Below are 22,570 nucleotides of genomic sequence, written 5' to 3'. Positions count from 1 at the left end.
GGAATGCATGTACATGCTGATGAGGTTTATCACATTCCTCCACGTGTAACCAGGACAATTGAGCTGCGAAGGCATCAATTAAGTAGATGAGAGCTTACGGATTGCTTGAGCATGTCGCGTGATAAGACCTGATAGTGTGATAAGAGGTGCCTTTGCAGTTTGCTAGCTTGTCGAATAGCAACAAAACAACACTACCTCTGAAAGTGAACATCATTGTGCATAACCCATCTTCCCGGGTGAATGAAAATATGCGTTCTGGGAAGTATCAAGCCCCTAATCCGCTAGCTCGAGGAGGCTTGGTACCCAAGGATGAGTCTGCTGCACCTGGTTATAGACTAGTGGCATCTGTACAACATGCCTCTGATGATCGACAGCATACCCGCCCCAATGACAAGACTTTGTCACAAAGAAGAAAACACTTACTTGATAGCTGGTCTCCTCAGACCTGAAAAAGGCCAATGGGCTTTTTACCAAGTGGAGAGCTTTTGTTTTGTAGGTATGATAGTGATGCAGGGTTGCCTACATGAGTAAGCTCGAGAATGAACCAGGCCCTTATCTGGGACCACCTAGCAAAACCAATCAAGTCAAACCAGGAGTGACGAGTAAGGAGATCCTACCCGTAGCGTATGAAGAATGGCAGCCAGTCGTCCATTGCCCCTGCTGTGTGATATCGTTATAACAAAAAGAAACGAGAGCTGAGATATGTGCACCAGTGACAGAGTTCATTTGCTTTTCCTACCCCGCTCCTTATCACACCGCCGCTATAACAGGAAAAAATAAGACCGTTTGTGTACTCGTCAGATAATATATCCGGTCGAGAGAATAGATTACTCTGCCCTCTCACCCTCGAAGTCCCGATATTCAAGATTGGTGCAGCATTTTGGAGAGAAGAATTACTATCATGAAATATCCAAATGCGAGATCACTCTAGTTCGCCTCCTTCCCCATAATCTTCCCCAATTTCCCCACCACAAGCTCAGCAATGCTCAACACCGACGTCGCCGAATCCATCAAGGTCAAAAAAGGGACATCCACACCCATCGAATTGAATATATACTGTCTTAGCTCCGCCGACAACATACTATCCATGCCATACTCACTCAATGGCAACTTCACATCCAACTTCGGTAGCGGCAATAGAATAATGTTTGACATCTTCTTCGCCAATGCCTGATTCACCGCTTCACGTACTTGCTTCTCGTCGCCTGACGCCAGTACAGTTTGAATTACCGACGCAGGGGTGTTAATTCCGCCTTCGGACTGGGATGCCTGGCGCTGCAGGGCGTTGATGAGTACCGAGAAGCGGGTGTTGTCTAGATTGTGCCAAAAACCTGTAAAGCCTTGTTTGCGGTGGTCTTGAAGTCCGGTGTCTTCAATACCAGTTAGAATGTGGCATTGTGCGAGGCGATCCCGAGGGACGGTTTGTTCCTGATCGATCTCGGAGAAGAGGGCGAAGTCGATAACTTGGAGGACTTCATTCTCAGGGAGTGGGCGGATGCCCTTGCGAAGGAGGAGCTCGCCGATTTCGCTGTGCTCGTGGAGGTATCCGACCTCGGATATAGCACCCAATCCGAGGGAGATAGCGCGCAGCCCGAGACTCCGGCGATAGCGAGCAAACACGTCCAGAAAGTGGTTTGCAGCGCAATAGTTGCCTTCAGTAGCTGTGCCAATCTGCCCAGCGACCGAGCTGGTCAGAAGGAAGAAATCCAGAGCGGAATCGCACTTGAGTTTACCCAGGACTTGGTGAAGCTTCCGTGTTCCGCGCACCTTGGCTTGCGTGCCTTTGAGCCAGTGCTCGCGAGGCATGTGCTTGAAGATGGCTTCGTGGAGGCCCATAGCGGCCTGAATCACTCCCCCTAGAGGCGCATCAGCAACTGCTGCCGCTACTGCGCGTTCGACGTCCTCGTACACAATGACGTCGCCGGTTGCGACGGTACAGCGGGCCCCAGCCTCTTCCAGCTCCTGGACAATTTGCCTGGCAGCTGGTTTGGCTAAACCCGTGCGGCCGAGGAATACGAAGCGACGGGCGCCGCGGCTCATCATCCACCGTGATAGACTTCGACCGAGGCCGCCGAGACAGCCGACCATTAGGTAAGATTTGTTTGGGTTAAGAACGGTGCTGTAGATCTCAGGAACCGTTGGGACGATTTGCGTCTCATCTTCAAAGGAAATTACGATTTTACCCATCCGCTTGGCGTTGTTGAAGTGGTTGCAGGCTGCACTCAGTTCTGAGACGGGGAAGACGGCCAAGGGCTGAACGGGCCGAACGTGTCCGGCGCGGACCAGCTGCAAAACACGCGCAAGGATTGTACACTTCAAGTGGCGAGCCGCTATGGGCGTGTCGAGCTCGCTCAGCATGTTCAGGTCGAATGAAGTGAAAGTAGTTCCGCGCGCAAACGTGGACATGTTGAGCTTACGGCAGTCGAGAATATCGCGTTTACCAATCTCGACAAAGCGCCCCCAGTCGGCTAGGCAGTTCCAGCTTTCGTGGAGGAGGTCCCCCACCAAGGAATTCAAAATGACATTGACACCGCGGCCTCTAGTTCGGACTTTAACCTTCTCCGCGAACGTGATATCACGCGAGGAAAAGATGTTCTCGGAACGGAGCCCGAATTGCTCTACCAGATACCGCTTCTTTTCCTCATTGCCCACGGTAGCGTAAATCTCGCCTGCCCCAAGATGCTGAGCGAGTTGGATGGTTGCAATGCCGACAGCACCAGCAGCAGAGTGAATGAGAATCGACTCAGCGGGCTGGAGACGTGCGCGGTATTCGAGCGCGTACACGGCTGTGAAAAACACAACGAGAACGCCCGCCATGATGACCAAGTCTTCGTTATCCTCTAGCCTGATACAGCTCCACCAAGGAACCGGCTCGTAGGTGCCAAAGTGGCCATTATGCATGACTGCCACTCGATCGCCGACCGCGAATGATTGCACGTCGGCACCCAACCCCACAATCTGCCCTGTGAACTCAGAACTGCAGGTGGCATTTTTCGTCGACACTCGACCGGCCATCACATAAGCATCTTTGGCATTGAGACCCACACATACAACCTTAACAAGAACGTGGTCGGCTGGCAGGGTGGGTGATAATGGCCGTTGCACAAACCTTGCCGAGTTTAGTTGGCCTGGCTCCGGAACTAACAAATAGGCGTTGTCAGCCTGAGCTAGTGGCTTGAGAATGGGAATGCTGTTTTGTCGTCTCCTGAATTCACGGTTCAACCGCTCGTCGAGCACAACGCGGCTGATCAGGAGCTCGGAGCTGTCGCGGATGTACTCAAAGTCTACTTCATTCTTCTGCTGCAAAATTTGGCGGACACATCGGGAAACCACTGACGATTCAGTTGCTGGGTCAATTTCCAGAGAGAAGATCCTGGTAGAGGGCTGCTCGACGATGAGAGCCCGAGCCAGACCGGTAAAGATAGACCGTGTAGGATCAAATCCGTTGTGAACACCACTTCCGCTAATCCAGAAGATATGGGCAGCATGCTCGATCAATTCTTTGAATGCATCGTACTCCACTGCCGTTGGGTCTGACAGCAGGGATTTGTGCATTTCTATCACCGAGACGACCAAGGCTTGGGGCGAAATGAGTGAGGAGAGAATATCGCGTAGCGTCAATGCCTGCACCGGCCTGTCCAACTCTTGGCTTAAATGACTAGCTAGCTCCGCGTCCGAAGATGAAGCCCCGATCAGAACAACATGGTTTAATTGTGGGGTGAAGTTGGGGTTGGGACGTAGAACGTATACACCGTGATCGCGATCCGTCAGTTGCAAGTGCGATGAGGGCACTGAGGCCGGAAATTGTGTGCAAGGACCCAGAAAAAAGGTACAGTCGTTGGTATGCTTCTTCAGGTGGCCCAACACTGCATGGTCACTTCCCTGTCCCAGAATGCACACGTTGTACTGGTTATCCGAGGTGGCCTTGCGGTAAGCCATAGAGCGAAGGCCTAAAGGCACTGCATGCTTGCGGATTTCCGCAACCTCCAGCGCTCCATTGCATCCTATTCTACCCAATGAAAATGTCTCAAAACGTCGGTAGACTACGGGGGTCTCCAGGACCTCCAAGCAAGCCAAGGTTACAAAAGACATGTCGGTTGCGAGACACAGAATCCTGGAATCAGGCTTCTTGTGGACAATCATGTCCAGGGCAGCTAGCAGCCAGGAGCGGGACCCAAAAGCTCCGAGATCAGTCACAGAGAGCACATGAGCGAGACCAGAAGAGAATACGGAATCTTCGGATATCTGTGTTATGTCGGGCTTCCAGTGCACGCGTCCCATAGGATGGCGGACATCCTCCATGCCTTCTTGTGCGCTGAAGGCGGTCAGTTCAATATCCTTAAACTGTACCACGGGCTGTTTCTTCTGATTGAACAAGTATGTCGTTGCCCTGTGCATATTAAGTCCGACTACCGAAGCCTTGGCACGAATAATCCCAGCCTCGTCTGGAGCATATGGGGCCAAGCTCATGCTGACCTCCCCGAGCAGAGTCGGACCCGGGCCACAAGCCCATGAAGGGAGCTACCATTGCATGCAATGAGGGCAAGCTGAAGAACAGTGTCCAGTAGTGTCGGGTGCAGGAAGTATCTAGGATACGCCTGAGCGCTGGTGGGGATTTCGGGGGCAAATGACTCGGTTGGAGCTTCGGCATATAAGATGTTTTTGCTTTCTGGTGTATAGACCTCTTTTATACGTTGGAACGCCGTACCATACTTGAGGCCGCCTCGAGAAATAATGTCATACCAAACGTGTTTAGTTCGGACAGCCAGTCGGCAATCAGGGGATGGGGCTGCGTGTGAAGTATCATCGGGGTTGCAATCCAACCGGATCATTCCCTTGGCGTGAAGGGTGTAGCTATTTCGGTCCATCACGGTGAATATTTGGAATTCCCACCAATGTTGCGAATCGCGAACGTTGGAAATCGAGAGCGATCGAAGCTCGGTAAATAGCTCAATAGAGTCCTCATCTTTTAAAGAGAGGGCTTTTAGCAAGGCTACCTGCCGAAGGATGACGCATTTGCTAATTAGGTCTGCGCCTGAGGGCAAAGCTTTTTGTATCAGTGCCTCCACTGCCATGGCAATATATCCTGTGGCGGGGAAAACGGCGGTATCTCCCAGTCGGTGGTCCCGGAGCCAAGGTACATGACCGAGGTGCAATAGGTTGCGCCACGCAAAGGATGCCGGGCTTCCTCCAGGCACTTCTGTCCCGAGCAATTCGTGCCTAGGATTCTGGCGAAATCGGCTCTCCTGGCTTGTTCTTTATTCATTCCAGACGGGTTCCTCATAGTACCAGGCGTAAGTTGGGAGATCGTAGATGAATCTAGCTGGAGATCCGTCGGGGTAACTGCGCAGTAGCTTCGTGAAATCCAGACTGAAGCCATGAACGAAAAGGTATCCGTGGAAGCTGAGTAGTGTCACTGATCCATCTTGACCTCGCTCTAATGTGCCGTGGTAAGGTGTCACCTGTCCAAGCGTTTGCGTGATGGGGAGTTTCAGGGCCGTGTGCGGTCCAATTTCGAGCCACAAGTCGGGATCGATCAACTCTGACAGCCCCTTCAGACCTTTGGAGAACCTCACAGGGGACTCTAGGTTAAATCTCCAGTACCACGTAGTGCGAGCAGTTTGGCGCTCCAAGGGTTTACAGATAGCCGTCGAGTACATTTTTGCGTCAGAATTTTCTGTTTCAGGGACCATGTCTTTGGCAAAAATGGCAGCTTCATCGAGGAGGTTTTGGTAGAGTTCACCCACGCTGACCATGTGGTGAGAATGGTACGCTTTCCCATCAGTCTTCAGTATCCGAGCAAACGCGCCTTTTGCCTGAACAGAGGTAACCAGAGTCTCAACTCCCCCACGGTCACCACTGATGGTCACATTAGATGACGAATTGATACACGCTACCTTAACGCTGTCGGTGAGGTCTAGCTTGGTGATCAATTCCAGAGCTATATCCGAGCTCAGACCAACGGCTGCCATGGCGCCTGCGGCTGATGCTTGTTTTGCAACCGCGTAACCCCTGTAATATGCAAGAACGATTGCCTCGCGCGCGGACAGTAGACCAGCCACGTATGCGGCTCCAATCTCACCAGAGGAGTGTCCGATTGCTCCCCCAGCAAGGATTGACCAAGATCGCAGCAGCACCACCAAGCCAATCTGAACAGCTGTGGTGATTGGCTGTGCGAACACTGCCTGGTTGATGGGGCAGCTGTCTGACTCGTCCATTAGGACATCATAAATTCTCCAATCAGGAGCGCGTGAAAGCGACCTCAGTTCGTCGTCGAGCTGTCGAATTGTATTGGCAAACGTTGGGTAGTGTAACAGCTGACGAGACATGCCTTGCCACTGGGCGCCCTGACCGGTGAATACAAATGCTATCTTTCTACTACCTAACTCAAGGTTGGAAGTAGGAAGTTGCAGGTTTGCGACTGTGATATCTTGTGTCAAGGTCTCTTGTCGGGCGATCACATAGCCACGGCAGGCAAACTGAGTTCATCTCTGTCCTAGGGTATAAGCAAGGTCGCTGACTGAGACGCACGAAAGGTCTGAATTTGATAGCCGTTCCACTCGGCCCTCAAGGGATTGAGGGCAGTTTGCAGAGAAGGGAAGTATATACGGCGGCTGTGTTGATTGAGGCTGCTTATAACCTTCCGCAGCTGTTCCCCCATTGCTTATTGAGACTTGATTTTGTTTATGGTCCGCTTCCTCTATGATGCCGTGGGCATTCGCCCTCCCATAACCAAACGAGTTGACACTGATGCGGCTTGGCACACGGCGGGTGGATACTGGGAAAGGGGTTATGCGGGTAACGACGTCGACGCCCCATTCATCAGTCTTGATCTTGGGGTTGATATTCTTGACGCTAATGGTCGCTGGAATCTGCCCATGCTCCAAGGCAAGGGTAGCTTTGATGAGACTAGACAACCCGCTAGACGCCTCACCGTGGCCGAGGTTTGGCTTGACTGAGCCAATTAATGTTGCGTAAGTCCGTTGCTCTTTGCGGAAAACGCGCGATAGGGCTTCTACCTCCATGGGATCGCCGACTTGAGTGCTCGTGCGTACCTGAGCGTTTTGGTGCCGTGTTAGTCATAGGCATGAATGACCGGTAATGATTGGTTCGGGGCACCGGACTCACCCATCAGCGGAAGTATCAAAGGTATGGCAAAAAGATGTTGGCGATAGAAACCCACCCTGGGACACTGCCGCATGTAACTCAGGGGATTGAATCAGGTTGACACCCGCCACGATGGCTGAATCACACTCGCCATTCTGTAATGCGTTGCAAGAAAGGTGAAGCGCGTAGAAAGAGGACGAGCAAGCTGTGTCTACCGTACAACTCGGCCCTTTGAGGTTGAAGGCATGGCTGATGCGGTTTGCGAGAATGGTGGCGCCCATGCCCAGGTTACTGTACCGCGTTAAGTTCTCTGGGTCTTTCGTCTGCATGGCGATATAATCTGGGGTGAATTATGCCACTGTTCGTATGATTAGCAGATTATCACTTAGCCCAGTTCATTAAATTGGCAGGCGACGCACTATAAACTCCCACATTAGCACCGGAAACTTCATCGAGGGTTACGCCGGCGCTCTCGAAGGTCTCGAATACTACCTCTAGCACCCTCCTCTGCTGAGGGTCCATAACAGCTGCTTCTCGATTATTGATGCCGAAGAACCGGTTGTCGAAGTTGCGGAGGTCATCCTGAAGAAAGTATCCGCCCAACGGGAGAGTCGTGCCCGGCTCATCCTTGCCGCCCCTATAGCTATAGATGTTGAAGCGATCCTTAGGAACCTCACCCACACCAGAGCGGCCTTCTCTCAAAAAATCCCAGAGCTGTGCGGGACTGGAAATATTGCCCGGAAGCCGGCAGCCTAGACAATTCTAAGGTTAGTCTCATTCAAACGCCGGACTGCATGGGCAAAGTAATAAGGCCGACACTTACCAATACCGACGACGGCCATAGGCAAGCTTGTTTGCCGCGCAGTGGCAGGAGCAACCAGCAGACCTGGCACTGTCTCCCCGTCTGGTAATTGCATAGTTATAGTCAAGATTCTGTGACGTTCTACACACAATTTGCCGCTTTCGAAGGGAGGTTTAAGGAGATTAAATACTACTATAAGGACCACACTTCCGGGGTGGTTCCTAGGCACATTCGGCTTGAGTTATACATACATCACCGTTACTCCGGTTCGCAAGGTAAGAGTAACAATTTAACAGTGCAGCACTACGTCTAGGAGGCTCAGCATTGATGTCTGGGACATCCGGAAAAGGCGGCTCGGAGCTAGAAATGGCCTGCCCACCCTGAACCATCTAGCCGAGTTGTTAGTGCAAGGGACACAGCTGTGGATTCCAAATGTTACTGAGTGGGCGCTTTCTGAAAAGCTGGAGATCCACTGGGGTGGCGCAATCAGGTCAGTACTGCGTGCATACCAGTACGGACTATGAAATCCGAAATGCGGTAATCAATTACTGCTTTAGACCACCGGCAGTAGTGCGACAGAACATGAGGTTCGAGTACAGTTTAGACGCGACAGCACCCGCGCCCGCCTCCTCCTTTTTCAGCCCCCACTGTATGTCATGCGTTTTGAGCAGCTGCCGGCTTATGCCAACTCCTGTTTCATGATCTCTAGCTTGGGTTCCTTCTGGCCGTCCCCTACCTGTCATTCATCCCATCCACCAACGTACTTTCCCTATATAATTGACGAAGACTGAACTCATTCAGAAGACTGAAAGGTTGTGATGTAGCTATAGTTCAAGTATTTTGGTACTACCATGTTTTGGGGCAGCTTTTCCTAGCTCGATATGTTGAGGTAGAAACAAATGTATTGCTAGCCATAGGGCGCTCGGATGCAGCGGTCGGAGGAAGATGCACATGATTACGTGGTATCGCCAATGAGTGATCTGCCAGTCTTACTTTGGGGTCCCGGTTATGGCGGGTTTAGGAATTACTTAGCGTGCTGTGATATAGATGATCTTTGGCATGTGATCAATTCTGCATGTCAATTACGATCAAACAATACCCGATATCAAACATTACTCGGGTGTTTTAGGAGATTCGTAGAGAGCTTTTCGAAAAGGGTGTATATATTTACAAGTCACACAAAGAAGCCTATTCAGTGTCAAGGTTTCTCTTACTATGACTGAAGTGTTTTGTCAGTTCCTGCGCGATCTGATACTCTCCGACTATTCTTGATCCCAACCTGGTGTACGCGCCCTCTTACATTTGAACACTGCTAAATATAGATTGGAGACACTGGTAGTCATGAATGTGCCCTCACTCAAGGCAATCGCCGACAAAGCGCGACGGGGTGGGACGTGAGAACTACAGCCTTAGATTCAATCAAACCTATGAACTACGAGTAACGGTGCATCGGAGTGGGTTTTCTGCACGGACATGTTTACTACAGAATCCTACTGAGGGGTGCACATCATAGATCTTCAGTGGAAGGCAAATGGAGGGTAGTGTATTGTATTGTTTGAAAGCCTACTGTGTGAGTCCGTGGCCGGGCCAGTAGACAGTAATCTGCACATCTTTACTTTAATAGGAAGGAGTATGCCAGCACAAGATGCAGAGTCGAACGATCGTAGCAAGGCTATTCTGTGAGGTACACATCTTGACCATCACTTTGCTTACTCGGTTGGGCAAACAAGAAAGTCTACTATACACGCAATTGTTTGGGAGGACGCTTCAGAAGGACCGATGATTTCTGCCATTTCCTATTGATAGACTTATAAGATCTGCATGTGACAAGTGCAAGAGGGGGACTCGCTTTCTCTGCCTCAGTTTGCCAATAGCTCCTCCGTAAGAACTTCCACAATTCCCTGCAGGTACCGCATGATATGTTCGGGCTCGTGGTATGCGTCATTGAAGCTGTACACTAGCTGCAGTTGGTCCCGGAAGGTGGACATAAGCAACATATTCATGCCCATCACAACGTCGACTCCGAGCATGAAATCCCGAATGATCACTCTGTTGGTTCCGTAGGACCGTTGCATGTATTTCTCAATTATTCCCAGGCTGCTAGGAATTGCGTCTCTAGGGACTGGCCCCTTCTGATACTCCGGATTTTGGGTGACAGCAAACAGAATGTCCGTCATATGCGGCACCAAGGGCAGCTTACTGGGATCATTGGCGAACGTCGTCCGGTAAAAGCGGTTAAGAGCTTCCGCCGTTTGGTCGAATGAATTTGGAGACTCCAGGTGCACCGGAAACAAGGTGTAACCAAGCGAGGCAGTGTACTGCGCCCCATGTTTTGGCAGGTAGGGGCGAAGATTGAACTGCGCAGTATTGACATAATGGCACGATGGATGATCAGGATCGGCATGCTTCTTGATTGTCACAATGTAGGCTGCGTGGACCGCGGAAGTAACAGTGATGCCTTTAGCTTTGCAGGCCTGGATGATGGCCTCGGTGGTACGCGTGGGTATATCCAGCCTCGCATGTTGTGACTGACCGGCCGGACGATTGCCGAGGTTAGAGACAGGCCCGATGCCAGGAGCGTGGTCCATGTAAGGCTTATAGAGCGCCATTACTCTTTCCAACTCCTCTGGGGTCGGTTGCTCAGCCACCCCGAGGATTTCACGAAGGGTAGGCGCCAATCGGGAGTGTTCATCGCCAAAAGTGATATTCTCCGTGGGTGGAGACACTAGGATGCTTAGCAGACGGTCCAATAACCGAATGACTCCAATGCCATCGATCGTCTCGTGCGGGGTACGTAGGACTACGTAGTTGGGAGGATGCAGGTAGGTAGTACAGAGTAGCCTGCGTGATAGGCGTGATACTGGCGTACACGTCCTCTGCGTTGGCCGCTGCAGATGTGATCACGGTCGAGGCAACCCAAGCCTGCAAGGCTGCCTCGTCGGGCACCTCATAGACTTTGGTTGTGCCGTTGTGGACTGTGGCTATCTGGGGCTGTTCATACCGCAGCTGCGTCCAGGCCCTCTTCAACGATGCTTCCACCTCAGTCACCGGCATGTCCAACTCAAGCTGGAGTTTGGTGAAAATGGTGTAATGACGCCTGCCATTGCAGGCAGCGGCAGAAAGAGATGCGATCAAGGCAAAATAGTTCTCAAGGCCATCTCCAGGGCGCTCCCAGTAATGGGCTGACACTTGTGACCAGGCCATACCTGCGGTAGATTGTCGACGAGAAAGGGGAGATAGTAATTTTGAGGGGATGTGACTGCAGCGATAGTACAGAGAGTGGAAACGAACCCCTCCGGCCACCCTTTTAAAGAGCACCGCCCCCTCAGAAGTGAACGCGAGCTATTGGAGACAGAGGGGCGGGGGGCGCTGTGACATGCAGTACAAACAAGGGTTAACGATGGGGATCGTCGTAAAGCTTGACAAACACTACTCTGAGTCCTATTGATCCCTGTTCTTTTAGTGCTTACTTGATGCCTTAGGGGCTCTTCACTCAGCCACTTGGCGTCAATTTTCCTTTCTTCCCCTCTTTTCTTAGTTTGATTGCGTTGTGATTAAATGCGGCCTTTCATACTCCGTACTGCCGTCAGCATGTTGGATTCCCAACGAGGCCAGGATGCCCTGACGCTGACATTGGAAACTGACAGCGGGCACAAGGCTGAGCCGCCACCAACTTCGTTCGCTCCGCTCCCCGTCATTGATGACACGGACAGGTCCTACAGTCGTATGTTATTTACCGACTCCCATATTGCGTCCTCCTTTGTTCTTGCTCTTCCTGGTTGCAAAGGTCACATTATATGTTGAGGCGCGTGATTACTAGCAAAGCAACGAAACAGCGAAAGCAAGCAAACGAACGCGCAAAAATGCAGCAAAAGTGTGAGTTGAATTAGTAGCTATCTAGGTGATCTAGTAAACAAAGCGAGAGGTCGTTTGTGGGCGGCCTGAGCGCCTGGCACGTGACTTCGCCTACTCCAGCAGATGCCTCGACATTATACGCCCTAGGTTGCTTTGACTGTGTCCCTCATGGCGCTAGACATCCCCAATGGTACGCCCGACTGCGGAGAAGGGATTTTCATTACAACCATTTTCCTTATTGTCCTCATCACGGTATTCACAACGCTTCGGGTTATCAGTAAATTTGTCGCCCATCAAGACTGGTGGTGGGATGACTTCTTCGCCATCCTCGCATTGGTATGCGTGCTTCTATACACTGACAAAGTAACATACGTTTCTGACCGCATTGTCATTTGACCCAGCCGCTCGAGTTAATCGTTCTCTCCCTCGTGCTGGCGTGGAGGCAAATCGGCCTCGGCTATCATATGGATGTAGTTGCCGCAATAAACCCAGAATATATCATGACCGGCGCCCGCTAGCTATACGTGGCAACATTTTTCTTCGACGGCTCAGTCTGTGTGCCAAAGATTTCGGCCTTGTTTTTCTACGCACGCGTATTTCGATCCAACAACCGCGCCTTTCGCATACACCTCTGGATCGTGGGTGGGCTCACATCTGGATGGCTCTTAGCAGCCTGGATCTCTACCATTCTTGGATGCCACCCCATCCCAAAGGTCTGGAACACTACATTACCAGGAACATGCATCGCCCAATTCCAATGGTATATATCAACGGCCGCTCTTTCGTCTACGATCGACCTGTACATCTTGTGCCTTCCAATCCCCATGATCTGGGGTTTGCAAGTCAGTCTAAAGCGACGCGTATACCTTCTGACTGCCTTCATGATGGCTTACTCAGTCATTGTGCTATCTCTTGGCCGCCTGGTCGCTGTTGTCCAAGTCATACCCATCATGAGCCAGGACCTCACCTGGCTCTTTGTCAAATACTGCTATTGGTCCGTACTTGAGGGATCAATATCCATTATCTCCATTAGCGTGCCTAACTGTATTGCCTTGGCGAAGGCACTGCGGAATACTCCAGATTCAAAGGTTCGCTTGGGTAGCAATCAAGGGAGTAGAAAGTCCCCTAGCAATATGGGCTCGCATCTCGGTGGGCGGAAAGACACTGTCTCGTGGCAAAAGGGACATGCAGGCTGCGGCAGTGTTGGCAAGCTCGTTTCAGATGTTCAAGTCAGCCCGAGTGAGTACGGGCATCGCCGGAACATGGATATCCCACTCGGCGCGGTCCGCATTGAAACTGATATTGAGGTGAGCAGACTTGTATGATATGACTAGATATGTGTACATACACCAATGGAGATAGCATATCCTTGGGGTTTATTGTTACTAGTATGCCAAGTGTTATCAGGCTGGGCAATTCAGCAGCTTGTATGGATGATTACATGCCAAAGTCACCACAAATCAATCACTGTATGCATGCGTTGCGATGTCTGGCCGCCGGACACGGGAAAAACCTCTGTTGATTGAGCGCTATATTGTTGTATTCACTTAATGTACCAGATCGACATATACTATCAGCTGACGAGGCGTATTAGCACAGATGAATAGTGGTAGTAAACTCTACTCCCCTTATGCCAAGGTTGTGATACCGAGACTCAAAATATATAATTCCGACACTGTCCACGGGGCCTTTAGCAAATTTTCATCTTGGCGGAGGGCATTTTGAGAGGAAGGCTGGGGTAGTCATCCAGTATTTTACTAACTTATTGGCCACATGCTCTCAGATGCTATTTGGCAGAGAGTAGGTGTGAGACAGAAAGTCAGACTGTTGGCCTCAGTTCGAAGTAAGTATTGGTATCAAGCAGAAGTATCCAGATTTCAACCATACGTCTTGGTTTACCACCCTGCTAGAATCCTTCAGAATACGATTTGGAAGTATTCACCTTCTCTCTTAGCCATCGCTATAGTAGACTTCAACTATTTCCCACTCCTCTAGGTAAGCAACTCCTCCTCGCCCTCCATTCTTCTCCCTCTCGCCCTAAAACCCCCTCCCCACCTCCCCAGGAAACCTAGGTGGACCCCCCAAACTACACAAAACCGCCTCCCCATCCGCCGTCAACCCATCCAACACCCCCAACTCTTCCGCTCCAAACCACCTCGGCATAACCCACACCCGAAACGGAATCAACCCTATAATCAGAATTGGGAACCCTATGGCCGCAATAGTCTGAGAGATAGCCACGCACGCAGCGACCCCCACAACCTGGCACATCACGTAAAGTACAATCTTCCGCTTCGGAACACGGAGTAATTTCTCATTCCGCGGGATGAACCGATCCTCCCGAAGTAGAAAGATGATCTTTTGCAGGATACCGTTCGATTCAATGGAGCCCCAGCCTACTATGAAGAAGACACCCGCGAACACGGCGGCCGGCATGGTGTGTAGGACTGTCAGGAGAGGACCCGTCATGGTGCCGATTATGGCCAGGCCCATGAGGAAGTGGGAGATGCGTTGCTCGATTACGGCTGTGGGGGTAGTGACGGGATGGCGGAGTTCGGTGCATTCGAGGTCGTCTGGGTTCGAGGTGGGGATGATGTGGAGGGTTGTTTGGGTGACGGTTAGGGACGTGGTGTGGACGGGGGCCTGAGTTGGTAGATTGTTTAGTATGGGGTTTATGTACGTGGGGGAAAAGTGAGTGGGGGTTGTACCTGTGGGACGAGGCCGTTCGGCATTGGGATGCCGGTGATCCCGGCGATGAAGGTGGTGCAGCCTAAGAGGTAGAAGTCCCAATGGAAGCCGGCTGGTTTCTTTAAGGGGTATTGTCTGCTTTGAGCACCGAGGCTGCTGACATTCTGTTTCGGGTTAGTATCGTAAATCGGGAAAGTAAATTTCATGTTGACTGGGGATTGATAAGACATACATGGTCATAATAGAAGAGCAGCATGACCAAGAATCCAAAAGGTAGGGCTGCAAATATCCATTTTGTCTCCAATTCCCAGAAGTGAATCAGCCAACCACGTGGTTGTGTCGGATAAAATGCTCGAGTGATGGGCACGAATGAGATACCGGTCTCCTGGAGGTTGCCGGGGATATGTGCGAATCCTACCCAGAAGATGGTTCCAATCTGGTTGAGAGTGAGTGTAAGGTCATCAAAATTGAATAAGGGGTAGATCTTACTACATAAGCATAATCAGCCAGTAGTCCACGAAACCATGGTCGGCAGATTGTGCTTGAGCCCAGCAACTCAAGTCCGTATATTGTGAAGAAGTACAGAATGGCTATCATGCAACTCATGAAGCCTGCGGTTGGCCCGTAGACTGTGAACTCATTAACGAGCTCTTCGACGCCCTTTACTGCTCGACTTAGTACCAATCCCTGCAAGACAATAGTCTCTATGGGACTTACTGCAATAGATAATCCCAACATATGCACCAAATGACTCAGATGAAAAGTCGGTCACATAGCGCATATAGTCGCAGAGGTTGCACACAGCAACAATCCAATGGAAGATCGCCGCCCAGATAGCAGTCCAGCACATGAAGTTAGCGTATATGAAGGGCTCGTATATGACTACAATATCATATATGGTGTAGTTGAACAGCGATATTAGTCCAGTGATACCGACAATAGTAAGTGGTTGTGCGCCCAGGACGCTAAACACCATAGCTGCGAGTGCCGAGGAAAACAGCGCTTCATTGATGCCGTAGAACTCTCCTGTTCGGCGGTACATATCCAATGTGTAGGCGATAGCAGGGAGAATACTGAGTACGTTAGAGAAATCAAAGTGGTGTATTCAAGAAGGACCTAGGACCTACTTAATGAAGTATATGCGAATCGTACTTGCGACGGTTCGATAAGTGAACGCATCTCGGACATCACTCCAGTAGTAGGGTAATCGCCGACGCACATCATGATACATGCCTCTGCATGGATTCAGGACACGAAAGCGTCTCCATCCTGTCCGGTTGTCATAAGAGTAAGTATATGGACTCTGCCTATTGAGGTACTTGGTGTCGGGCATGGTGGTTTGATTATTGTCATGTATAGGACAAGGACGATAGGAAAAGACGGTCTCTTATTTATACTAATGATTATTGGGCCTGTACTAGACCTAAAACCCTTTCGCTTTTACACATCTCCCAACCGATCTAGCCGATTTGGTAGGGCCGAGAGGGAAAGTTCTCATGTTGGGGTGGACGGTCAACTGCCCTTGGATGATGCGTCAACACACCATACTGCTCGCAACCTTGGAGAGAACAAGACCTGACTCTAATGTTACCTGCTATCTAACCCATACATTCTAAATATATAATATCGTCCTGTCCACCTTGCTAGAGCAAAGAATTATCTTGGATAACTGGGTTGAGCGATGAGAGAAAATTAGTCAGCAATTCTGCCCGAGCAGAATCTGCCCTTCTTGGCATCCCAGAGGTAGCCGATAGCCGAGTTAAGACCCTCTTCATAACAGTATGATCTCAGTATCTTCAGTAATAAGCTATTGTTGAGGTATAATGGACTCTATAGCACTACCCCTTGTTTCACAGTTGTCGAACATCCTTCAGAACCCAATCTTTCCGGCGCATTTTCAGTCGGCCGTACAGGCTGTCCGGCAGAGTCTGGATAGGAAGCAGAAGCGTGCAATTAAGGACGGCGGCTTGAAAGAAAATGGCGACTCGCAGCTCTACCTCAAAATTGAAGCTTTCTTAGTCAATAAGGAGACGAGTTCAGCGCAAGGAAGCAGGTTAATCTTGGTAAATATCAGTTTTTCACCGACGATTTCGACCTTGCCTGACTTTACCTAGGGACACATTGATCTTCGAAGTGGGAAGGCAGTGCCGTTGCCACCCACTCCGGTCTCAACGCCTGACTCTAGGGTAGGCTTACTTGGTGCCCAATAGTACAATGATTCAAGTAACAGGTTTTACAGATTAGCACAGAATATGCTACTACCACCATTGACTCCAACAAATGCCGTGATAACGGGGACGCTCAGCGCTACCCCAACAAGCGGCGCAAGACCATAAGCGCACTCCGACCAGCAAAGGCGACCACCATTCATCCAGACAGATCAGTTGATGCTGAGCACGAAAGCTTATCCTGGGAAGCCGCTGCCGATTCCAGTGGATCCAAGCCTTCTGTGCGACAGGTCCACAGTGACACCCGCTTTCCGCAACGAAAGAACCCACGGCAGGAGTATTCGTTGCCTGTGCTGGAACCGACCTCGGGCGATAAGCTTATAGCAGGGATATGGCGACAGTTACATTCGCCTGTAAAGCTGAGTCGTCTGCCTTCGGTATGATCCTGTTAAGAAAGGAAGTATGATTCAAAGGCTAACAGATTCAGATCATACAATCCAATACGGACATCCGAACCGGTGTCAGTCTTGAGGTGACCGTCCCGAGAGCATTAACATTAGCTTTACTAACAGGAGAAGGTCTTTCGCGAGATCAATACCCTATGTCTGAAATACTACAACCAAAGCCAATCTTCTCGTGCTCTGGAAATGATCGTCCAAGCATACTGGGTAGAATGTTTCGAAGCACGCGTTGCCGTTATCCGACTAGAGAAGCCTCAACTCTCAATGACAGATGCGCGAATGATGGTTCTGAAGGAGGCTTGCGTGGTTCTCAGTTGGAAGGAAAAGGATCTTCGTAATCGAATGTACTGCTTTCTCCTTTCCCATCGACTGATTGCAGTACTAATGCATATATAGGGCTATCTGGCGCGGTTACAAAGAAATCAAGGACACAGGCGGTTGGGCATGTCTCATATTCGCCAGTACCGGTATATATCGATTCTGCAAGTATCGCACGGAGTTCGGGGAAGGATTGTTTACCCGCCTACGGCATCTGCGATCTAGCTTCGAGGTAGCGGCCGACACTCTTCACCCGGGATGGCGGGACCTGCTGCAAGTTATCAGGCAGGATACGTCGATCGCATATCACGGCCATCCGCATGAGTGGGTAACCATGTCTGAGGATGCAGCTGTCCCTCTGGCTTCAACATACGCGCATCTCAACCTTCCTCAAGAGTTTCATTACCAGTTCATCGACGTGTGTGTACTAGATCACGCTGTATTTGGAGATCAGGATCCACGTCATGTCCCGGAGCTAGATCCCGATGTGTGCCTTGTATGCAAAGCAAGGCAGTCAGATGAGATTGAGAAGAATCAATGCCTGTGTTTTCCAGCGTTATTCGGTGGCGTTCGTCATCCGGTGCCAGTCCAGGTATTTCGGACGTCGACTGGGAAGAACAATGGCGTTATTGCGCGTTGTGTAAGTTATTTGTTTTCTTTACCCGAGCATAGCGCACCCCTCTCTTTGACAACTTACTGAAGCAGAAGTAGAACTTCGAACGCGGAACCGTCATAGGCGAATTCACAGGCCTCATCACAAACGGCATAGAAGGAGTAGACGTGATGCTTGGTGGCTCACGTGGTCGAACATATCAAATATATCAGGGTCAGATGGGCAATTTCACCCGATTCATCAACCACTCGTGTCGACCGAATAGCCAATTTCAACGGTTCTACTGGAGGGGCATGGAGCGCATAATTGTGGTCTCACGGGGCATTATGGCAGGAACGGAAATCACTGTCGACTATTCGGATAATTATTGGCGCCAGCTGAGCAAGAAATGTCTTTGTGGGGAGTCATGTTGTCGATTTCCTGGGAGGGAGGGATAGCGGTTACTAGTATCTTTGCACAGTCCGGATTTGGCGTCAGGGAGTGAACATTCAGCGGATCCGGATTCAGGGACCTAGTGCGGCCATAACATGCGATAACAGAGGATAAAGAGCAAGAATGGCAACCAGAATAAATAAGTATATACCTGTAGATAGCAACTTCAATCAGAGAGTCTCATATAACTTTCCTCGAGATACCCTATCACCTCCCAACGCCTAATCTCCTACCATGGAGTCATACTAGCACCTCACTGTCGTACCTCCCCGTCTCGTAAATCTTGCATCTCAACCCCTAAATCTTGTCCCCGACGATCCCCAGTCTCCCTCTCCACCCGCAATACTGCCCCCTCATTCTCCTTCCTTAAACCATGAGCCCTCACAAACAGTGTAACCACCGACGCCAAGCTCGCAAAAGCATTATACATCACCCAGACCATCCGCAGCGTCCGAAAATACGTCTCTCTGACAGCAACCTGCTCACTGGCTTCAAGACCACTAATCTTCTCCACATCCGACGCCGCAATCGTAATTTCCATTCTTTAATTGAGGGGTCTAAAATCATAGATATTTAGACAATAAGAAAGTCTGAGGGTTGTTGATTACACTGAAAGCGTTCACAAAGAAAAGAATATATATATTCATAAACGTGTGTCAGAGCAACACAACACATCAGTAGAGATATGTACAGTCTTGTACAATCTATCTAAATAAGTCTATCGATCAAGCGATCTATCACAATCAATGATGATTATGAGTATATGTACAACACCCTTACTCATCAATGGCAAACCGATCCACAAAGCGGAAAGTGTAGAGTCCCTTCAAGACCTCCTTGGCGATCTTCTCGGTGGTCTCGCTCAAGCCAGTGTACACACCAGAGCGGGAGGAATCAATACCAGCGTTCTTGAGCGCAGCGCTACCGCTACCCACAGCAGCCACGGGCTTGCCGTACCTGAAAGAGTCGACCAGGATCTGGTAAGGTCTGGCCGGAGGGTAGAGAGTAGAGGTGGCGGTAGAGTTCATCTGGTTAGCCAGGGAGGGAGAGGCAAAGAGGCTCTGGACACCGTCGGCGATGATGAGGGCATCGAAATTGATAGCGTCGGACAGGGCGTAGGTGGTGTTGACACCATCGGCGTAGGCCTCGGTGACGATGTTCAGGTCGACACCAGCAGCAGAGAACTGAGCGGCCATGGCCTGGCCCTGCTTGATGGACTCTGGGTGAGAGTTGGAAGCGAGGAAGCCAACCTGCAGACCTTCGATGCTGAGGAGGGGCTTGCCGAAGGTGCCGACGTTGGAAGTCTTGTTGGAGGTGTAGTAGGTCGGGTTGGGGGAGGGCTCGTCAAGACCAAGACCACGAGCAACACGGACGGCAAGGTTGTTGTTGACCATGTTCAGCTGGTTGACAACATTCTCGCGAACGTGGGGGCTGTTGACCTTGGAGTTTTCGAAGACAATGGCGTTGACAACCATCTGCTGCTCAGCCGGGATCAGAGAGTTCCAGAACATGGCGGGCTGGGACCAGTGGTCGTCGAAGGTCGGGCTGGGCTCGCGGATGAGGTGGCCAGAGGCGTAGCGGTAAGGGGAGGTGAAGAAGCCGTGGCCGTGGGTCTGGTTGGCTTGCATGGGGTAGCCATTGCTCATGGTGTTGGGGGTGTAGGCCCAGTTGTTGGTAGGGATCTGCTGCTGACCGAAGCCGTCACGGTTGTTGTTGTGGACGGGCTTGCGTGGACGGTTGACGGGAATTTGCTCGAAGTTGGGACCGCCGTGACGGGTCAACTGGGTGTCCAGGTAGGAGAACAGACGGCCTTGCAGCAGGGGGTCATCGGTGAAATCGATACCAGGAACGACGTGGCCGGGTTGGAACTATAGAAATTAGCAATTGGTTTGAAGCTTAGAGCAACGGGGGATACATACACCAGCCTGTTCAACTTCAGCAAAGTAGTTGGTGGGGTTGGCGTTGAGCTCCATCATTCCGAGAGGAGTGTAAGGGACAACCTCCTCAGGGACCAGCTTGGTGGGGTCCAGAAGGTCGAAACCAAAGCGGAGCATGTCGGCTTCGTCCATGATCTGGGCTTGCAGCTAGAGGATTGTCAGCGACCGAAACTACGAGTGAAAGGGAGGACGATTGGGGACTAACCTCATATTTGGGGTAGTGACCGTTGGCGATCGCATTGTACAAATCCTGACGGTGGTAGTCGCTGTTCTTACCAGCAGCAGCCTGAGCTTCATCCCACACCAGACTGGCAACACCCTGCTGGGACTTCCAGCGGTAGCGAACCACCTTGGAAGTGCCATTGGCAGCGACAAAGCGGAAGCTGTGGACACCGTATCCATTCATATGGCGGAAAGAACGAGGAATACCGTTACCAGACATCAGCCACAAGGCACTGTGGAGGGCAGTGCTCTGCTGGCTGAAGAAGTCCCAAGCGGAAGTGTGAGCAGTTGCGGCCTGAGGGATCTCATTGTTGGGCATAGGCTTGATGGCGTGGACAAGATCGGGAAACTGGATGGCATCCTGGATGAAGAAGGGAGCAAAGTTGATTCCGACGATGTCTAGTAGAGACACAATTGTTAGCATGTACGACAATTATTATTGTTGTGTTGTCATATTAAGCATACCATAGTTACCTTCGTCAGTGTAGAACCGACAAGCATGACCGTGAACATCACGCGCGGTATCAACACTTCCACGGAAACCGACAACAGTAGAGAAGCGACAGAACATCGGAGTCTCCTTTTCATTGGCACTCAAGAAATCGGCAGCCGTGACGTTGGACCAGTCGGCGTAGGACTTGAAAGTACCGTATGCACCGGCACCACGGGCGTGGACGACACGCTCGGGGACCTAATTGAACAAGAAAACTTGGTCAATTCATTGCTACACACTGTGACAGCTACTATACTTACACGCTCATGGTCGAACCGTTGGAGCTTCTGACGGAAGATAAAGTCCTCCAACAGGGTAGGTCCACGGCGACCGGCCTTGAGACTGTACTGGTCGGAGATCGGGGTCCCAAAGTCGGTAGTCATGTAGCTACCAGTGTCATTGACATAGAGAGTGTTGTCAATGGTCTGTTCCGTGACCTCAATGGTATCGCCAGCATTGTCCTGCTCCTGGGTGAAACTCATTTCACCCGACAGATAGGGGCATTGAGCCCCAGCGATACCAGCAACAGCTGGCAAAAGCCAGAAATGACGCATGGCTGAGGAATCGAAGCCGAAAAGAATTCAGAATGCTGGGATCTTTCGAGAAGCCTCACCAAGGGGAGTCCCCTCGGGTCCTTATATCGGCTTCCATGGCGAGGCAAGTAAACAGCCCACGCGTCTTAGTTAAGCTACGAATCCAGAATTTGAGTCGATTTACAGCCAAACGGTGTCGGGACTTGGTAATCCGGACCCTCCTGTTGGGGAGACGAAGGGGCTCCACCAGGGTCATGCAATGTTGATCACTCGATGTGATGAGACGAGGAACGCAATGGGCTCAATCAAGATAGATCACCACAATAAGTGACAAACTGGTACTCGGTGACAAGAACAAATACCTTCTGCATGAGGCTAATCGGAAAGTACACCCACGTTGAGTTAGCACATGGGATTTCTATAGGCTACTAATGACTTCGCGTCATACCAATTTCGGAGATTTAGAGTTGTGCCTGCTGCAAGCCGAATAGAATTGCGCTGAGGGCGGGTGGCTTGCAGGCATGCCAAGGCCGTGGGTTAGGCGTGGGTTACTTCAGCAAGCGGTTCTGGACACGCGCTGCTTGGTAAGAGGCCAAGCCGATGAACATCATCATCTCCACGGACTTGGTTTCAAGAGGTTAGGGCTGGTGGCCCGATTGGTGCGGCTGCTTGGTAATCCCCGGAATCTGGATCGTTCCGCCGGTTTCATAGCCAGACCAGCTACCCAGACACTCTATCTACATGTTGCGAACGAGGTTTCTGCACGTTTCTGAGCTCTGGACCTCTCCCAGTTATTAATCGGTCATCATCCCATGCCTTTAACCTGGTGCGTCATCGAGTGTGGGAGGATCGCCGATGGAAAGATGACAATTGTCCGAGAAAGGGCTGGTCAGGTCATCACCCGCCCACGTGATCGGGTCTGGAGCAGCTGGGTGGGGGGG

General features: G+C 50.9%; 6 protein-coding genes across 6 annotated transcripts; 2 read left to right on the top strand and 4 right to left on the bottom strand.

Annotated features, from left to right (window-relative positions):
* Positions 1 to 927: 927 nt before the first annotated feature.
* Positions 928 to 8,024, bottom strand: BO87DRAFT_402233 (type I polyketide synthase; the record flags this gene model as incomplete). Its single annotated transcript, XM_025625667.1, has 7 exons — positions 928 to 4,440; positions 4,497 to 5,250; positions 5,290 to 6,479; positions 6,522 to 7,044; positions 7,129 to 7,447; positions 7,527 to 7,859; positions 7,931 to 8,024. 7 exons carry the CDS (start codon positions 8,022 to 8,024, stop codon positions 928 to 930), a joined length of 6,726 nt encoding a protein of 2,241 aa, XP_025473912.1.
* A 1,744-nt stretch (positions 8,025 to 9,768) lies between these two features.
* Positions 9,769 to 11,360, bottom strand: BO87DRAFT_411265 (uncharacterized protein; the record flags this gene model as incomplete). The annotated part of the gene is made up of 2 exons (XM_025626424.1): positions 10,714 to 11,360; positions 9,769 to 10,670 (listed from the first exon to the last, which is right to left on the bottom strand). The coding sequence occupies exons 1-2, from the start codon at positions 11,111 to 11,113 to the stop codon at positions 9,769 to 9,771; spliced, it is 1,302 nt and encodes a 433-aa protein (XP_025473911.1). The 5' UTR covers positions 11,114 to 11,360.
* A 68-nt stretch (positions 11,361 to 11,428) lies between these two features.
* BO87DRAFT_411264 (uncharacterized protein) lies at positions 11,429 to 13,568 on the top strand (the record flags this gene model as incomplete). Its single annotated transcript, XM_025626423.1, has 5 exons — positions 11,429 to 11,671; positions 11,912 to 12,100; positions 12,166 to 12,234; positions 12,283 to 13,071; positions 13,491 to 13,568. Exons 1-5 carry the CDS (start codon positions 11,468 to 11,470, stop codon positions 13,566 to 13,568), a joined length of 1,329 nt encoding a protein of 442 aa, XP_025473910.1. The 5' UTR covers positions 11,429 to 11,467.
* Positions 13,569 to 13,801: 233 nt separating this feature from the next.
* BO87DRAFT_463807 (anion exchange family protein) lies at positions 13,802 to 15,785 on the bottom strand (the record flags this gene model as incomplete). The annotated part of the gene is made up of 6 exons (XM_025629260.1): positions 13,802 to 14,407; positions 14,473 to 14,616; positions 14,685 to 14,888; positions 14,942 to 15,117; positions 15,170 to 15,525; positions 15,580 to 15,785. The coding sequence occupies 6 exons, from the start codon at positions 15,783 to 15,785 to the stop codon at positions 13,802 to 13,804; spliced, it is 1,692 nt and encodes a 563-aa protein (XP_025473909.1).
* Positions 15,786 to 16,275: 490 nt separating this feature from the next.
* On the top strand, positions 16,276 to 18,452 carry BO87DRAFT_371021 (SET domain-containing protein; the record flags this gene model as incomplete). Its single annotated transcript, XM_025622058.1, has 7 exons — positions 16,276 to 16,515; positions 16,567 to 16,638; positions 16,692 to 17,057; positions 17,108 to 17,140; positions 17,193 to 17,425; positions 17,478 to 18,039; positions 18,111 to 18,452. 7 exons carry the CDS (start codon positions 16,276 to 16,278, stop codon positions 18,447 to 18,449), a joined length of 1,845 nt encoding a protein of 614 aa, XP_025473908.1.
* Positions 18,453 to 19,164: 712 nt separating this feature from the next.
* Positions 19,165 to 21,688, bottom strand: BO87DRAFT_463805 (catalase R). Its single transcript, XM_025629259.1, has 5 exons — positions 21,357 to 21,688; positions 21,069 to 21,294; positions 20,587 to 21,002; positions 20,364 to 20,528; positions 19,165 to 20,312 (listed from the first exon to the last, which is right to left on the bottom strand). Exons 1-5 carry the CDS (start codon positions 21,648 to 21,650, stop codon positions 19,221 to 19,223), a joined length of 2,193 nt encoding a protein of 730 aa, XP_025473907.1. The 5' UTR covers positions 21,651 to 21,688; the 3' UTR covers positions 19,165 to 19,220.
* Between the last annotated feature and the right edge of the window lie 882 nt (positions 21,689 to 22,570).

The sequence above is a fragment of the Aspergillus neoniger genome (assembly GCF_003184625.1).
Source record: "Aspergillus neoniger CBS 115656 unplaced genomic scaffold BO87scaffold_68, whole genome shotgun sequence".
NCBI classification, from domain to species: domain Eukaryota; kingdom Fungi; phylum Ascomycota; class Eurotiomycetes; order Eurotiales; family Aspergillaceae; genus Aspergillus; species Aspergillus neoniger.
This window is presented reverse-complemented; position numbering and strand designations above follow the sequence as displayed.

Excerpts from the sequence above, each read along its gene's own strand:
- BO87DRAFT_463805 (XM_025629259.1), bottom strand. The coding sequence starts at position 21,650 with ATGCGTCATTTCTGGCTTTTGCCAGCTGTTGCTGGTATCGCTGGGGCT. Across the intron at positions 20,529-20,586 it reads GTCACTACCCCAAATATGAG|CTGCAAGCCCAGATCATGGA; the intron begins GTTAGTCCCCAA and ends ACAATCCTCTAG. Across the intron at positions 20,313-20,363 it reads CTGAAGTTGAACAGGCTGGT|TTCCAACCCGGCCACGTCGT; the intron begins GTATGTATCCCC and ends TAATTTCTATAG.